At 45.4% G+C, this 17,280-nt stretch overlaps 9 protein-coding genes across 9 annotated transcripts; 4 read left to right on the forward strand and 5 right to left on the reverse strand.

Annotated features, from left to right (window-relative positions):
• Positions 1-319: 319 nt before the first annotated feature.
• On the forward strand, positions 320-1,610 carry AOL_s00004g482 (uncharacterized protein; the record flags this gene model as incomplete). The annotated part of the gene is made up of 2 exons (XM_011119131.1): positions 320-619; positions 702-1,610. 2 exons carry the CDS (start codon positions 320-322, stop codon positions 1,608-1,610), a joined length of 1,209 nt encoding a protein of 402 aa, XP_011117433.1.
• Positions 1,611-1,683: 73 nt separating this feature from the next.
• Positions 1,684-3,102, reverse strand: AOL_s00004g483 (uncharacterized protein; the record flags this gene model as incomplete). The annotated part of the gene is made up of 2 exons (XM_011119132.1): positions 1,684-2,739; positions 2,956-3,102. The coding sequence occupies 2 exons, from the start codon at positions 3,100-3,102 to the stop codon at positions 1,684-1,686; spliced, it is 1,203 nt and encodes a 400-aa protein (XP_011117434.1).
• Positions 3,103-3,398: 296 nt separating this feature from the next.
• On the reverse strand, positions 3,399-4,355 carry AOL_s00004g484 (uncharacterized protein; the record flags this gene model as incomplete). The annotated part of the gene is made up of 2 exons (XM_011119133.1): positions 3,399-3,806; positions 3,870-4,355. 2 exons carry the CDS (start codon positions 4,353-4,355, stop codon positions 3,399-3,401), a joined length of 894 nt encoding a protein of 297 aa, XP_011117435.1.
• A 287-nt stretch (positions 4,356-4,642) lies between these two features.
• Positions 4,643-5,154, forward strand: AOL_s00004g485 (uncharacterized protein; the record flags this gene model as incomplete). The annotated part of the gene is made up of 4 exons (XM_011119134.1): positions 4,643-4,765; positions 4,856-4,942; positions 5,011-5,047; positions 5,120-5,154. The coding sequence occupies 4 exons, from the start codon at positions 4,643-4,645 to the stop codon at positions 5,152-5,154; spliced, it is 282 nt and encodes a 93-aa protein (XP_011117436.1).
• Positions 5,155-5,927: 773 nt separating this feature from the next.
• Positions 5,928-7,883, forward strand: AOL_s00004g486 (uncharacterized protein; the record flags this gene model as incomplete). Its single annotated transcript, XM_011119135.1, has 1 exon — positions 5,928-7,883. One exon carries the CDS (start codon positions 5,928-5,930, stop codon positions 7,881-7,883), a length of 1,956 nt encoding a protein of 651 aa, XP_011117437.1.
• A 404-nt stretch (positions 7,884-8,287) lies between these two features.
• On the reverse strand, positions 8,288-9,268 carry AOL_s00004g487 (uncharacterized protein; the record flags this gene model as incomplete). The annotated part of the gene is made up of 1 exon (XM_011119136.1): positions 8,288-9,268. The coding sequence occupies one exon, from the start codon at positions 9,266-9,268 to the stop codon at positions 8,288-8,290; it is 981 nt and encodes a 326-aa protein (XP_011117438.1).
• An 871-nt stretch (positions 9,269-10,139) lies between these two features.
• AOL_s00004g488 (uncharacterized protein) lies at positions 10,140-10,556 on the forward strand (the record flags this gene model as incomplete). The annotated part of the gene is made up of 1 exon (XM_011119137.1): positions 10,140-10,556. One exon carries the CDS (start codon positions 10,140-10,142, stop codon positions 10,554-10,556), a length of 417 nt encoding a protein of 138 aa, XP_011117439.1.
• A 255-nt stretch (positions 10,557-10,811) lies between these two features.
• AOL_s00004g489 (uncharacterized protein) lies at positions 10,812-12,803 on the reverse strand (the record flags this gene model as incomplete). Its single annotated transcript, XM_011119138.1, has 3 exons — positions 10,812-11,337; positions 11,472-11,574; positions 11,645-12,803. The coding sequence occupies 3 exons, from the start codon at positions 12,801-12,803 to the stop codon at positions 10,812-10,814; spliced, it is 1,788 nt and encodes a 595-aa protein (XP_011117440.1).
• A 35-nt stretch (positions 12,804-12,838) lies between these two features.
• Positions 12,839-17,024, reverse strand: AOL_s00004g490 (uncharacterized protein; the record flags this gene model as incomplete). Its single annotated transcript, XM_011119139.1, has 5 exons — positions 12,839-14,112; positions 14,182-14,286; positions 14,346-16,061; positions 16,138-16,498; positions 16,569-17,024. The coding sequence occupies 5 exons, from the start codon at positions 17,022-17,024 to the stop codon at positions 12,839-12,841; spliced, it is 3,912 nt and encodes a 1,303-aa protein (XP_011117441.1).
• Between the last annotated feature and the right edge of the window lie 256 nt (positions 17,025-17,280).

Genomic DNA, 17,280 nt, shown 5'->3' on the forward strand with positions numbered 1-17,280 from the left:
TAATCATTCCTGTTTACTCTTTCTTTTAATGAAAACTTCTATACGTTCCAAAAGCATGCATCAGATAATACATGTTAACTAAGGCATAACTACTCTTTTAATATTTCTTTCAATTGATTCTCTCAGGCGTTTCTAACTAGTGTGTACTTTCAATTGAATATTTTTTTTGGAAAAAGAAAAATCCGCCGGCCTCCGGCTAGTCTAGAAGCCTTATATGTAGGATGTATCGATTCTGTGGTATTTTTGCTGATAAATCATGAATATCGTGTTGTTGGGCCTGTGACATTTGCAAACGCTTCCTCAGTTATCCTCATCCACCATGTCGCGCCGAAGCACATTCCAAAGACTCGGCTATATCTGCCAGTCATGCTTTCAAAAGCGGTCAATCTCGACCTCCAAAACTCTTCGTGATGGTATCCCTCACAGCCCGGAGTCGCAGAGGGTTCTGCTGCCGCCTGCGCCGCCCTCCGAACATCGGGTCTTCAAGCTTTCTTCCTCAAGAAAGTTGATCTCGATCCAAGGCCGTGATGCTGCGGAATTTCTACACGGAATAACCACGAATATTGTTCCGAACTCGAAGAATGTAGAGGGACTGTATTCTGCGTTTTTGACGGCACAGGTAAGTTTATTGTTTTCGCTAATGAAAATATATATATACATGTTATATTTCGAATTTCTTAGTACTAACGGAAAGAATGTAGGGAAGGGTTCTCTATGACGTCTTCATATACCCCACCAACCACTCCAGGCACGCTCTTCTCACGAATGGTAGTGATGACCCTGCTTTCTTGATTGACGTTGGAGCAGAGCTGGCACCAGAACTCCTGAAGCATATACGACGGTATAAACTTCGATCGAAGTTTATTATCAAAGCCGTTGACGACTTTAACGTATGGTCTGTTCCGAATTCGTTCCGGTTGGGTGAAGACGAAGCCGTCGATCATCCATCAAATCTCAAGATTGGATGTGTGGACCCTAGAGCACCTGGTATGGGACGTAGGGTTGTGCTTCCGACGGATGTATCGCCGTCTGAAGGACTTGTTACTGCGCCTGACGATGAGATTACGTATAAGCTTAAGAGGTATCTATCGGGGGTACCGGAGACGCCGGGGGAGATAGTGTCTGGGTCTGGATTACCGCAGGAATCGAATATTGATTACATGTCTGGGATTAATTTCCACAAGGGGTGTTACGTCGGGCAGGAGTTGACGATACGGACTCGGCATACTGGTGTGGTTAGGAAGAGGATATTGCCGGTTCAGTTGTATACTTCTTCGGAGCCGTTGAAGAATACGACACCATTATATGATCCGGTTTTTGGGGCTACTTTACCGGAGATACCGACTGGTGGTAATATCGCACGAGTAAACAAGAAGGCGAGGTCTGCGGGGAAATTCTTTGGGAATGTGGGGAATATAGGATTGGCATTGTGTAGGTTGGAAATTATGACGGCTACGAGTTTGGGAGGTGAAGGGCAGAGTTTTGATCCGGAGGTTGATGAGTTTAAAGTAGATCTTGGTGAGGGGGCAGGGGATGGGGAAATGGTGAAAGTTAGAGCTTTTGTGCCGGACTGGCATACTACTGGGGCGGTTACAAATGAGGTTTTGTAGATATTGCTTTTATCTTATAGGTGTATGATAATTTTTGAGTGTATACAATGACATACTAGAGTTGCGATTAGAGTCAATCGGTTTTCTCTTCTTCAGCCTCTCGTCTCAGCAGCTCTTCTGTTAGTTTTTGCTGTTCCGCTTGACGCCTTTCGGCTGCTTTGGCTTTCATCCTCATTAAAGTGACTGATTCGAAGTCCATCTCATCTGCTCGACTTGATGAATCTGTGGATGCTGTCGGCTTTTTGAATGAAGATGCTTTAAAACTAAATGATGGTGTGGACTTCGAAGTAGGTTTGTAGCTCTTTGAGAATGTCGGAAACTTGTCTTGCTTGTCGTCTTTGCTCCCTTCAGGATTTGACTGTGTCTCTTTCCCTTGCGGTTTGGATGGCGGCGGTGGTGCCTCCTTCTGTTTCTCTGCCATTTTAGATGACTTTTTGAACGTCAAGTCAGGCTCCTTGCCTGATGCCCACACTACATCCCTGAATATCCCCCATTCATCGTCCTCTTCTTCTAGCGCCTTCTTGTCACGGTGAACAGCAGCATACGCATGTGCGATATTGTGAAATATCAGCAGGGCACTGGCGTACTTCTTTTCTTTCTCAGCACTCCCAGAAACCACTACGCACTCATCGATCTTCCCAAATCGGCCAAAGAGATCAACCAAGCCCGCTTTATCCATCATCTCGCCAGCTCCTTTCCTCCTCCATTTAACCTTCAGTGTTCGATCCAGCTCCGAAAACTTCGATTCTCCGACTACAACTTCCTCATTGTCGTCGTCCTGGTCGATTTCCATCTTTGCGGCATCCTCTTCCTCCTCTTCTTCCTCAGCAGCGGCTTCCCTCTTCTTTCTTTCATCCATCTCCTTTCTCCTCCTAATGCCTTCTTCCTTTAGTCGTTCAAACTCTCGTTTCTTCTCGTCGACCTCGGTCTTTTGTCGTTTAAAGCTATTCTCTCGAGCCTCGAGTTCCTCTTTCATATGTCGTCTATTGCTATCATACGCTTCTGCGCGTCGCTTCTTGGCAACCTTTGCAGCGAGAGCATTGTCGTATGCAGCGCGTAGTGCAACATCACAAAGGATCTCTTGAGCGGCGGTAAGGAGATGGAATTTTTCGACAGCGGAAGGGTTATCCTATTTATTTTTTGAAACACAAAGGATTTGTGAAAAATATCTTTTGGTTGGTATGGGTTCTTGGAAGGGTTTGTTTCTTTTCTTTTTTTCACTTTTTTTTCACTGTAGATAGTGCGAGCAAAAGAGAGATATTGATGGTCGGTTCAGCGACAGTGTGTGGTAATAGAAGGGGAATTACTCAGCTGGGGAGGCGGGGAGGAGTGGTTGGTGACTTACGGGATTCTTGTCTGGATGGTATTGAAGCGCGGTTTTTCGGTACGCGCGACGAACGTCTTTGGCTTGAGCTGTGGTTTCGAGGTTGAGGAGTTCGTAGAATGATAGAGGCGAGTTCGCGAACTCGATGGCCTCGGATTCTGAAAGCATGATGGGCAGTTGGGGTAGTGGTAGTGATCAAGATAGATCGATGGGAGCTGGGAGGTGGTGGTGAGTCGGAGTTTAAGTTGCGGTTGGAAGGTTGAAGTTAAGCGACGGTGGGCTATAAATGGGCGAATGTTACAATACATATTAATATTACCACCAAATAGAGATATAGAAATCAACAGATTCAGAGGATATCAGAATAGCTATGTACAATATACTCCTCTGCCAAAATCCTCCTTGTTAAATTATATCATACAATAGAAAGAATATATGTGCATAAGTGATCGGATCCTTAAGGCCTAGAAGACCCTGTTTTCGGATTGTGCCTTCCTCAACTCCTTCTTCTTCTTCTGTATTTCAAGCTCCTCTGCACTCTTCTTCACAGTAGGTGTCTGCTTCTCAGCCGCTGGTTTCCTTGCTTGAGGTTTCCTACCCCAGAACAAACTTGGAGTCTCGCCAGGCCTGACAAGATGTGTGAGGTAACCTCTATGCGCTGGATCTCTGTAGTACTCGATATCTGATCTCGAGGTTGGACCGGCCAGCCTGTGACCGTCAGGGAATAGATGTGGCCTTGTAATGAATCGAATGCCCTCTCTTGTGTAGAATTTTGTTGTAACCTTACCCCCTAGAGATTCGATCTTCTCAATGGCCTGTCGGGATGCTTTGTTAACCTCGATTTCGACTGGAGTTGTGAATTGGTCAACGTCCTAAATAGTAATCATTAGAGCCTATCCGGACACCGATAAATTACTGGAAGATAGCCTTCGTACTCTAGCCAATAGCTTGACGCCGTCCTTAATCCCATGCACTGCCCTCGAATCGAACAATTCCTTCAAAGTGATCGGCTTCGTTGGATCAATTCGTCCCTGATTGATCCATTGTTGCAATGTACCCAGATTCAACGCCGTAAAATGCTTCACCAGTGGATTCTTGAATCCCTTTTCAGGATTCACAATCGATTGAGGTGTCTGACCTCCCTCAAAGTTATTGGGCCTGTGTCCACCACGCTGACCCTGACCTTTATGACCACGACCGGATGTCTTGCCCTTCCCGGATGAAGGACCGCGACCGACACGTTTCTTGTTTGTATGTTGTGAACGAATATCTCGAAGGTCTGCGATGATAGACGCAAATCGGACCTGACTGATTGGGAAAACAAAGGACGGCACCACCGATGAGGGGTTGGATATCGGGGAGATGCTAAGCTGGCGGAGGGTCTGCCGTAAGGCTCTTAGAGCCGTTGTGGAGGGGATCATTGTCGCAATCTATCTATGGGAGCCTCTCCGACTCTCCCAAAGACGAAGAGTCCAGGCAGAGCCAATGGCCAGGTTTAATCGAAAGTTGGAAGCGGGGTGGTGGCCCGAGAAGAGGATGTCGAGATGGGACTTTCTCGATTTCTTTGGTGTTGCAAGCGCAGGTTGGTTGAAATTTGCTTGCCCGCCAAAACCACCTCAACGCTGAATATCGGCAGAAGGAAGCTCCCAAAACACATTCTCATCCACCAAACCTTCATCGAAAACCCCATCGAACAGGCTTCTCCAACATGGCCGACACAGAAAACGGTACAAGCGCCGTCGCGGAGCCGTTAGATCTCGTCCGACTTTCTCTTGATGAAGTCGTCTTTGTCAAGCTACGTGGAGATCGCGAGCTCAGAGGCAGACTACACGTGTGTACCTCACTTCACCCCACTATATCAGTCACCAATACGGAGAACTATACGATGGAAAGCTGACGGTATTGGACGACATATCTACAGGCCTACGACTCGCATTGCAATCTAGTACTTGGAGAAGTTGAAGAAACGATATACGTGGTTGACGAAGATGATGATGACACAATACGGGTACGATATCAATTTGCCGGTCACATAAGGTTCCGGTCTGGATACTAAGTATTTTATGGGTTCCATAGACGGTCAAGAAAAATTCGGAAATGTTGTTTGTCAGAGGTCCGTTGGATATCCTCAGCTCAGCCTTCAACTTCTGAAGGGAAGCTAACTAACTATGTGACCTATAACTAGGCGATAGCGTTGTCATTATAGCTACGACGACCTAAAGGAACCGACACCTCTCGAGAATAGCTATGAGCCTCAAAGGCGGGCTAAAATGCTTTACTCTATGATCGAGACGCTTTCCCCGAACTATTATACCCCAACATGTTAGTAGCATTTACTTAAACCTCGATGGAAAGCGACGGGCTGGGTTTCTAGGGTTCTGAAGGTACCCAGGCATCGTGATATTTAGCGGCTACGCCTTTTTATGCTGAAAAGTTGAAATCTAGATATTTCAAACGTCTCCGCCACTCCAGTGCGGCTTATGGCTCCACAACTTCTTGATATACCTAAAAGTTCAAAATAGAAAAGCAAAAGGTTGTCCCTAACGAATGAAACGACAGTTTTCCTTCGGAAGTTCCAAAATTTTGCACCAAAAGCCTGTTTATTTTAAAAATGGAGCCGCTTTGCCGCTTCCAGGCACCCTTGGCACCTGCACAGGCATGTTTGACATTTACCCACTGGTCCAATGTGCTGGTTCGCTAGGCTGCCGATGATACGCAAGGAGTCGCATGAATAAGGACCACAATGGATGCAAATCGTAAGACGGTACTTGGTAAGCGTGCCAGGTAGATGCCAATCCTTATCAATTTCTTATATACCCCCCTTTAAATTCATTATTCAAAGCCATTGTTCTTGATATCGATAAACCCTTTTCTTTGTCCTGCTCTCCATTATTGTCAAAAATTCAAAAACTGGCCAAAAGACGTGAAGGAAACTCGTAGTCTTGGTGCCAGGAAATTCGGCGGGCCAAACCCGGTTTCGAAACTAGCCGACCATGGCGTCGACACAAAGCCCAGAAATTACAAATTATGGGGACGAGATCTACTCGCGGCCTCACTGGATGCCCCAACCTGCCTCACAACCTTCAGTTTTCCGAAGGCCGGTTCCATATCAATCCAATGATACACCTATATCCGATAATAATGAATACGAACTAAAGAACAACTCAAGTGACGCGCTAAAAGGGAAACGGGGTTCTGGAGGGCCGCCGCGACAGAGTAAATGGGGAGTAACCTGGCAATCACCAGCTCTCTGTCTTGTGTCATTTTTCACTGGGATCGCTCTTGCATTCGGGAACCACGCCTATTTTACACGGCTTAATGGCACTCCATACGAAAACTTCGTTTGGGTTGGAAGATATGCCTTTACCATGGCGCTCATCGTTAAGACATGTTTTGCAACATCGATTTTAATCTGTTACGAACAAGTCGTCTGGTTGGGATTAAAGAATAAGGAAAGCGGGACAAGTTTCCGGGCGATCGATGCGCTATTCGGGGCGACTTATCAAGTTGTATCGCTGTTTTATTATTCGATGTGGATTCAACAACCCCTCGCCGCCATCATGATCGCTCTTCGTTGGTTACTCCCAATCATGTCTATTGTGGCGCCGACGACCTTGACGGTCCAATCTCTCGGAAGGGTCAGCTATATGGACTGCCAAGTACCAACGCTCGACTTATCTGCTGTCGATTATAATAGATTCTACTTTGGCGAGAATGAACCGCAAACCGGTACTTATCTTGCAGACTTGGCTTTCCAGGAATACACGGGAAACTCGTGGAATCCCAGTCCTCTCGCCGTGAAGATCGCCACATTAACAGGCTACCTTGGAGAACCTGTGAGCTACCCATCACCTTGTGGGAATAACTGCTCCTACAGCCTTAGTTACAGCGCGGCGCTTTGGAAGTGTACCGAAACAGACCCTCATGATCCAAGATCGCCATGGGAAATCGAAAATAGCACAACAGTGCCTTGGTCGTCTGCTAAGGGTAGCAGCCCGTACGCTTACACCTCGATCTATCAGTACGTGTCTCAGGTATCTAACACAACTGGGAAACTTTGGGTCGGCCATATTGTCAGGAAGGAGGCTAGCAACGACCCGAATGCGACTTTTTGGGACGAGAACGGCGTTGAAACTTTTGTCTGCGAAGGATATAACTCAACTGTCTCTATCCGACAAGAATTTCTCAACGGCAAACAGAACTACCCACTTGTCGAAAATATACAGTACGGGCGAGAAATCAACTGGACGATGGGTAATACATGGGCGGGAGAAAATAATATTACAGCAGTAGACCTCGCACGTCATCAAATCATCTATGAAATTTTATCCGGCCTTTTTACAGGAAGTGTTTACTATGAAAGTCGGTCGGGCAAGTTGTTCACCGGAGACACCAGCATCCTCAACATGCCCTCGTTTGTCAAGCCCAACACGGTTAAAGCGGAGGGTGGCAATGGACCAAACGACGAAATAAAGAGTTCGATAAGAGGCTTAGCGGAACAGTTGAGCTTGAATTACTCCATGTCGCTACTCGCTTTCCCAGATCTAGGAGTCAGAAATACTACGACGGCGAACTGCACGGTTACCACATTCAGCAACGTTTGGAAATATGACAAGACGAATTTGATAATTGCATACTCAATCGGTATGGTTGTGGCGTTGGTCTCGTTGATAGTGGGTGCTCTCGCACTCCGCCAGAACGGCCTTGTTTCCGAGATGTCATTCTCGCAGATCGTGGCTACAACAAGGAATCCTGAGCTCGATAAAATGATGCAAGGGAACTCGCTAGGACGCAGCGACTTAAAACCAAGGCGCTTATACGGAGAAAGGCTAAGGATGGGAGAGTTGAAGGAGCAGGATAGTGCGCTCCTGGCTAGCGGTGCTGCACACACTGCATTTGGGCGGCCGGAGAATGTTAGGCCTATAAGGCGGCAGGGTTATTACATATAATACACCCGGAGAAGATTATGATTTTATGATAAATTTTTTGGAATGGCCATATGGGTGGGGCTCACGAGCTCAGCATCCGCCATTTGTTCGAGTAATAGTTTGATAGGACTTTATTTTTGTTTGATTCCAGAATTCTTTGTATTAATATTACTACTAGGGACGGCGTTTGAAGTGTACATACAATGATAAATAAATGTTTGGATTTTTCATACGAACCCGATACCCCTAGTATCCCGTAAACCAAATGGCGAGCATGCAGTGAAGCGGTAGCGTGGACTTCGATGCTCGGAGTTACAAAAGTACTAGTCTTGTACTAAAGTACCTGGTTCTGTGTCTTTAAATACAATATCGACTAGTACCTAGGCTCCAGGAACATACTCTACATTGGTAGTAAGTTGAACTATTTACTCCTTTCTCTCAACCTTCCCTTTTCCAATCTCTGCCAAAGCCTTACAAGCATCCTCCCAAGCAGTATCTCCCTCAAATAGTTGACTTCGCAAATACGCCCAAGTCATTCTCTGCACGATGCCCAGAAGCTCCGGACTTTCATCCAAGGTCTCACCCGCATCCCACCCGCTAATCCCACCCAATCCATGTTTAGCACCAAAAAGCGTAAGTAAATCCTTCGGCCCCGGAGCTTCATGATATGGATCCGCATGCCAATCAGCGCCACGGGTCGTAAGATGCGGACTAGCATCGTCATCACCATAAACCACCAAAGCAGGGGTCGACATCTTGCTAAACTCTGCTCCATAGAATGGTATCATACCTTTCCCATGTTCTGAAAGGTTTTCCCCCGAGCCACCTACACCGGCAAGAATAACACCGACCTTAACACGGCTATCCGGTTGATAATAAACAGGACCACCACGGGGGTCTGTGTTGGAAAATCCAAGGAGCCCGTAGACCGTAAGTGAACCGGCTGAATGACCAACGACACTAATTTTCGCGTGATCAAGACGGCCTTTAAGACCAGGTACGGTTGATTCAATAGTATCAAGGCTATCAAGAATCTGTACCATATCCCCCGCACCACCTTTCCACCACATTTCATCTCCCTGTGGCCATGGAAGACCACCACCCAGAAATCCAGACCTCAAGTGCGTTGGTTGGAGTACTGCAAAGCCATGAGCAGCGTAGAACTCGGCTAATGGGGCATATCCTTCGAGGGAAGAAAGATAATTGCTAGCACCTTGGCCGTGCGAGAGAAGGAGGATTGGGAGTGTATCATTTCCTATGGCTGGAAATGTAACACGCAACTCCAGGTCGAATAGACGTCCTGGGGCAGGAAGGACAACAGGACTGAAGGAGATTATTGGAGTTGAATCATTGATTGGGATTTGAGCAGCTGCTCCGATTCTGGCGTGGTATCCGGAATGTGCCATGTTGTATGGTATCTTAGACTTGGTTTAAGTATAGTATGTTTATAAATTGGGAAACAGGATTGGTGCTTTTCTAGGACAAATCTTGAAATAGATAGAGTAAAGGAAGTATAATGGAAGAAGATGACGAAGGAAGAATATTATAAGCTATTGGACTGTGATATTATACTAGTTTGGATGTATATGATTTGTCTGGGTACGAGACAAGTATATGATGAAGAAAGATATATTTTCCGTAGGAGTTGGTGTAGTCCAGATATTTATAGACTTCAACCTAGTAGTTAGATACCAATGAGACTACGGATTTAGATGGAAGTAATTCAACGGAGTTACAATTACGAGAATTATTCAGCGTGAACTTGGTCATCAGAGTATTAAATTGAAGGATTCGAACTTTGAAGTTATCGACTTTATGCAGGTTAATTGACCAGCCCAGCAATGTGAGCCCAGGTTGGACTTGAACGACCGGGATTTGATTGGCTGAAGACTGTTATCCCAATTAGGCAAGTGTGAAGTCGACAGATTAGTCAGCCCGGATGTTGCTCACAATGCAATTGCAAAGTGCCGACATGAAGCCGGCCAAACCCTTCATGAATTCAACGTAAATACTCTCAAGCGCATTTAGCCACTGGATGCTCACTATATCCTCCGTCTAAACCCCCCAAAGGAATACAAGGCCAATTGCTGAATATTCGTTACGACTTACAAGTTTCCTTGACATCATTGTCGACGCTTCTGACGAATTAAGTTTCAGCCGAGACATAATATAATTATACAATTTCCAACAATTACAACGCGGAAATTTAAAGGTCTTCCAAAATCCAAAAAGAAAGAAAGCAAAGAAAGCAAAGAAAGAAAAAGACAAGAAAAAGAAATGGAAGATTTTGAGGTCTTACACGAAACACCTTCGCCAGAGGACTACTTCCGCCTCCGCAAAATTTCCGGACTTACGCCAAAGTCCCGAGAAGCGATAGCTCGAGGCCTTCCCAATACCTTATTCGGGGTTATAGTCCGTCACAAAGCCGATAGTAAAGTGGTGGGGATGGGGAGGCTTGTTGGGGATGGAGGACTCTTTGTTCAAGTGGTAGATATCGCGGTTGAACCAACATGCCAAGGTCGCGGTATCGGGAAAACTATCATGCAAACAATCATGGATTGGGTTAAAAAAGAACTCTTTCCGAGTGCGTATGTTAGCTTAATCGCAGATGGGGAAGCATACCGGCTATACGAGCAATATGGGTTTGAACTGACGGCACCAAGGTCAGTTGGAATGGCTATATGTATTCAGTAAAAATTATCGCACCGTCTCGCAAAATAGAGTTTTTATATTTAAAGCCTTCAGAATACCCCGGAGGATTATACCGGCTCCTTCGATACACTGTACTTTCTGCCTCTGAGTGTCGAGAATGAATGTTTTTTATTGATATGTTAATTAAGACTAATTTAGGGCCATGGCGCCAACAATATTTCCAGTTGCCTCTCCAAGGCCGTGCTATTCAAACAGCGAGCCATAATCTTGAGGCATCTTATATCCATGTAGTCGGAGCTAATAATATCCGCCTATGTTATATTCAAGATCACGTTCTGAAAATCTGCGGGCTGAGGACAGCTCCCTCGCTCTAGGATCATAGTTCCAATCCATTATCGTTTCTCTCCAATCAACCTCGAGCGGCCTATCTTGTTTATTAGCAAGCTCAAACATGAACTTTTCCGTTCCAAAGTTTATCTTGAAACTGCTAGAATAGTTGGAGAATCCGAAGAAGGGGTAATAAACATTTGGATCGAGCTGAGTGGTCGTGAAAACCACAGCCCCGTCGACAGTGAAGAAAAGCACCTGAGTTACCGGGTTCATACCACAGCCGAAGCAACGATATTTAGTATCTGTGAATGGATTTGATGTGCCCTTCCCTGTTGCTTGGGACACATGCTTCAAATCACCCTCATACGGCCATTCGAATCGGTCCGTATATTCGCAAGAGACTGAACCATCAAAGATATCACAAGCAAAATGAGGGGCTTGTAGCCCCGGGCATCGAATACCAATCTCGCAGAAAACGCCACTTAATTCAAAGCTATGTTTATTTTCATATGGCACATGTGTTAGCCCCAAATTACTTCTCAACGATCGTGGCGGGCGTAGATATAGATCTAGATATTTAAGAAATGAAAGAAAAAAACAAATGATACATCGATAAGTCCTACTTACTCGGATAGTCCGCTGCTCAGTGTTACTTCAAAGTAGAAAACCGCGTTCATAGGGGGTATAGGGTGATCCGGTATAACGAAATAGTATTGATTTGGCTTGGATCCTAGATTGTTATGAATATTATTTTAATAAAGATATCCTTCACAACCGCAAATAAAGTTAAGAGTCCCTACCGGTAGATAAGACTTCGAGTGCATCATTTGAAAGTTCTATAGAACACGATGCCCAGCCTATCCGTGTTGGTCTTGCGAATTCTGACGGCGGCGATAAAAGACGCTCTCCCCCTTCCAGGTCTGGGTACGAGACAGGCTCTCCCCCTGGATATCGCATCCGATTCAGACGTACCACACTTACCTTCACGATATATTCAGATAAATACCAGCCGTGAAGGCGCTTACAGGCGGAACCATATCGATCAATCAGGTCTCGAGTCTCGGGGTGGGCTAATATCGAGTCCAACATGGTTGATTGCATGGTCGAGTGCACCAATTCCTTGAACAATGGGAACGGAAACTGGGATGAAACCGAGCCGCTGTGGGACTCCAGACACCGGATTATTTGAACAGCAAGTTCGGATGCCGCCTTAATATCCAAGTTTCCGGGCCTCGGTCTTAATTCTATCCGTGTTTTCGTCAGATTATGCATTGCTACATCAAGTGCACTTTTCAGATAGTGATCGACACGACTGATATCAGGGTTGATAGAAATTATCGCCTCAACCATTTGAAGACAGCGCCCCTGAACAGCAATATGTAATGGGGTCCTGCCAATGCTATCAGGCTTTAAAATCAATGAAGCTGTGTCAGTATATTTGGATAATACACTGTTCAACTCTTTGAAGAACTCAATAGAGTCGAGCTGCTCAATTCGCTGTCTCTTGATAGCGTCACCCACTGCACCTTGGGCGGTAGCGTAGAAAAGAGTTTTTCTATTTCCATTGGTCAGCAACAACAATGGGTTAGTATTTCCAGTTTCCTGTGATATTTTGGCTAATTCGTCATATTTGCTCAGGAAAAACCGCGCCCAATACCACCTCCCGGCCATAGCTGCGCAGTGCAATGGTGTCTTGCCAAACTTGTCGGGTTTAGCGTAGTCTAGGACAGACCGCAGCAGAACATCCGCTACCTTCTTCACGTTGGTTTCGTCACCAACAGGCCAGTTGCTTAGATGATGAAAACAGTTTGCACCATTGAAATCCTCATCATGTACATTGACACCCATGTCGACGAGCATTTCCACAGCTTCTATGAAGCCGCCTTGAATGGCGTAAGCTAAAGCATTCTGGCTTTTATCATCCTCCATGTTGATAAGATCCTCTTCTAGTCTCTTCATTTTGACTATCATCTTGAAAATACTGAGGATTTCCGTTACTTTTTCCGGGCTACTAGGCCTTGGGCATCGAGGAGACAATGCAATGGCGTTTTTCCAAACTTATCCCGCGCATGCACATCCCAATCCCCGGAAACACAAAGCAATTTGAATAATTTGAGTTCATTCAAGGAGGCAGCTAGATGAAGGCATGTCGTAGTTCTTTCCGAGTCTTCTCCTAGTTTCAAATCTGCGCCTTCCAAAATCAATATCTCCGCTGACTTCAAAAGCCTTGTTTTGGTCATTTCAGAACGTGGATGGGCTGCTTCTTCGAGGATGGATTTTAACGGTGAAAATTTGTGCCCCAGGCCGAGAATGCTGCTGCCATTGATATTTGCGCCGTATCCGAGGAGACGTCTGATGATCACTGGGTTTGAGCTTGCCAAACATAGCGGGGATCTTCCCAAGATATCACCCCTGTTACAGAGAATTCCACGGGGACTTTGCGGACTTTGTAAACCAGCTGTTTCCTGTACTAAACCAATTATTCCCTGGTTGTCCAGGTCGAATGCGTTCTTGGTTAGTTGTTCGACAATCACAGAAAGCAATTTGGGGCTCGCCCCATTATCTAGATCTGGGCGTCCTAGACGTTCCAAAATTTCCTCTCCACCCATATCTTCTACCAACTGGCTTAATGCGATGTGATGTTTGAGCCATATAAACAACCCTTGCCCGACGCGTATGGACGGCACACTTGGTGCATCTAGAGATGTCCAATACGATCTCTCAGTTCTGATATCATTTATAAGTGCCTGGACTCTCACAGTTCTAACTGTTTCGACTTGGCAACTTTGAACCATCTTGGAATCCTCCTTCTCACGTTCGCTCGATTGTACCGAAGTTTTGGCCTGCTGAGCGAGGGCATCAACCAAGAGATATAACCCCATCTTGCAGGCATATTGTATTGGCTCTTCGAAGACCCGCAAGAGGAATTCCAGGTTCCCACAATCTCTGACAGGTACGTGGATGCCCACATCCTTAGACACTAGGAGTGCTTCATCGGTATCAAGATGAATGCGCTGAATATTCCATCTGTACCAATTTTCCGGACGTGTGAATATTGAAATTTGGTTTAGAAGCTCCGCCCACCAGCTACTATCGACACTATCCTCAGTCCACCACTCCTGTAATGCCAGGATATGGTCATGCCAGTGTTCAATCTCGTATCTGAGTAGTGTTTTGCGATCTTGAAAAACAAGGTCAATATCTTCGACCCAATTTGGCCTCCAAGGCATATATTTATTTTGGAACTCTTCGTTATTTAAAGTGCGAACTAATCAGAGGCAGGTTAATTTTTATCGCCTTTAGGCATTTCGGGCTAGAAAGAAACGGCATGACTTACATATATCGAGCGCAATAGACATGTGTGCCTCTTTCTTGTTGAACAATTGCGATAGGGTGTCACCATAACGCACAAATGATGCTGAGGGGTGGAAAAACATCGAAGCTAGGCATTAGTATCGTATAACCGCCCAAGTATTCGAAGAGGGTGGATGGTTCGCTCACGAGCTAAAGTAAATTGAAAAACCGTGTTCCCACGATTATCACGAAACTTATTGAATCCGCGGGAATCCTCAGCCAAGGGATCGGAATCTGAAACATCTTGTTGTATCCATTCCCTGATCGATATATCAACGTTGACCACCCCGGTATTCCGATCATATTTGAAGAAATCGCGGCCCGCATTTTCAATGTGGTAAATAGTATCTTTTACTTCTGGGTTATCATAAGGACTTTCGTAGTAAGGCTCTGGGATTGATTCGGTTTCGCTTCCTCCTACATCCGGAGAGGGTTTGCTGTCACTGTGTCCGGAATTTTTGTAGATCTCTTTATAATGATCCGATATCTCAAGAATGCTCAACCCACAAACACCCCAAACTACCCATTTCAGAGCAGCTACCACAAACTCTTGTTCATCCGCAGTCAAGGATTCTAAACTAGCCCTGTATATATCGCCTATTGCGGACGGTAATCTTTTGATCCTTTTCTCTAAACTTTCCTTTGATGGTTGCTGAAGATTGGCGATAATCAATCTCGCTAAGGTGAAATCCCCATTGGCCTTTTCATGAACTATTTTGACAATCCGTGAGAGCTGGGAGTCGTAATAAGCTTCGTATTGCGTTCGGTCAATACGACGGGTAAGTACTTCTCCAACTGCGTACCTCAGATACTCTTCGAGATCGTTAGAATTCTTCTCTGGGGTTATATCAACGATTTTGATGCCCTGATTCTTCAAAACATCTTCTGCATTTGGGCTTTCGGTCTTCTTCTTAGAATCCACGAGTTCACCAACAATATCAACGCTATCTCTAGCGGATATTACGAGCTTGAGGTTCTCGGACTTGATGCCGGTATTGCTACTGCCGGCAGTTCTTGAATTATCGCCGTCGACATTGGACTTATCAACGAGAGACTTCAGATACTCCAAGAAACACTGCTCCCTCCGGTCTATGCATTCATCGAGTGCATCTATCATCAAATAGACAGGAACCGGAATCACCGCTGCAATTAATTTGATTGCATCGCATAGTGATCTGAGACTGTCTTGGAAATTCCCAGAAACGTTTCTAGTATCCGTCCCTCGAGATTCTGCCGATTGAGTTGAGCTAGCATCTAAGAACCCGGGATTTAAAATGCCGATGGCGGCGGTAAGTACGCTGAGGTCTCTGCGAATCTCGTCACTGCCTAACAATTGATACAATATAGACTCGAGCGCTGATCGTGATCGTTCCATATCCTGTTCACCCTTTTTAAAAAAGAAGTGACAGACCAATGGCGGGTTCGAAGCGTGCTCCCGAAGATCGCGAGTTATCAATGCGACCTCCGAACCTGGGAACGTGCCTTGTAGAATAGATTTTGTGATATCCCTGTGGATGCTCATCATCGCCACGGATTTTCCATGACCACGAGGACCTCTAAGGCACAGGAAATTCACACCCTCGGTACTCGAATTAGGGTGGAATATTTTCCAGTCGCAGTATTCATCCTCACTAAACAACCAGCTTGCCGCTAGTCTACCGTTTCGGTCGTGAATAATTCTAGTTAATCGATCGTTGAGAGATGAGAAGTGGAGTTTGTAGGAAGCAGGGTGCTCTAGTTTTGCCTGTTGTCGGTCGAGCTCATCGAGAAGTGCTTTTTTTTGAAGGCTAGACATAAGGTTAACTCCAATTGAGACATAGCTTTGAAGATTCTCTCGGATTTGACGAATTATTTCTCCAGTTTCTAAAAAGAAAATCACGGTTAGGAATGTTGTATTGGTATCGATCATAATACCGGTCTACCTTTCTCCGTTACTCACTAAAGCTGCTTTCGAGCATCGACCCCTGGAATTGACCCTGTAAAGCTTTCACCAAAGCTTCATATTTATCAAGAACCGTCGTAACTCTCTCTTGTAGCTCCTTATTGAAAACTTCCTTCAGATTACTTGCAATGCGTTTGACCCGGCTTTGGTCAAAGTGAGGTTTTGCGGACCAAAGGAACTCCAAAATCAAGAAGATAAGATGGGGGACATCGGATTCCCAGATATCATCGAGATTCTGGTCTTCGTTAACCATCAACGCTGCCATCGATTCCCATCTGATGCAATCCGCCACAATATTGGCAATACTGTCGCAGGCCCCACATATCATAAGCCTTGTTTGGACTTTTGCACTTCCAATCTATAGATGTATATGTTAGCGATCTAATCATATAATTGTATAAAAACCATTAATATTCGGAAGAACTTACAGTAATCAAAGAACTGATCCCAAACCACACGATGGACACACTCTCCGGCGCAAACTGCAGTAGCACATCCCCAGCTCCCTTGAACTGATCCAATGTAACCAACAACTTCGACGCCTTATTATTCGCCTTATCCTCGGCCAGCTCACTTAAATCCCGACATACCCTCCCCAATTCATCGAGTTTTATCCCCTTAAGAAATTCTTGAATGCTGGATAAACGTTTTGGATCACTTTTCGTCAAAGGTTCTACTATCTTCTTTTCAAAGGTTTGACGGGCTTCTTCGAAACATTGGAAGAGTGATTTGCGGGTTGCTGACGGCGCTGGTAGTGACGATTTGGATGCGGGTGGTTTCGTTGGAAATGTCGTTCGGCGAGATATTGTTGAAAATGGACGGATTGAGATTTCGTCGAGCATCGACGTTGAAGCCGTAACTTCGGTAAAACCTACCCCCGCCATTGCATTCCCCTCAATAACACTTATATTTCTTTTCAGATCCTTCCGTCTGTTACTTTTTGTATCAAGAAATTCGAACATATAGATAACACCAGAACACGTCTAATATTACTTCCTTCGCTTTTATGTTAAATCGAGTCAGATCGATATCGATAATCCTGCGGGGTACAAAATAGGTCCTCGTAAAGGGCGGCTTGATAGCAACCGCCCACTAGACAAGGCTGTGTATGCATGTCTTCTCCAATCAACGCATCTGGGA

The sequence above is a fragment of the Orbilia oligospora genome (assembly GCF_000225545.1).
Source record: "Orbilia oligospora ATCC 24927 unplaced genomic scaffold scaffold00004, whole genome shotgun sequence".
NCBI lineage: Eukaryota > Fungi > Ascomycota > Orbiliomycetes > Orbiliales > Orbiliaceae > Orbilia > Orbilia oligospora.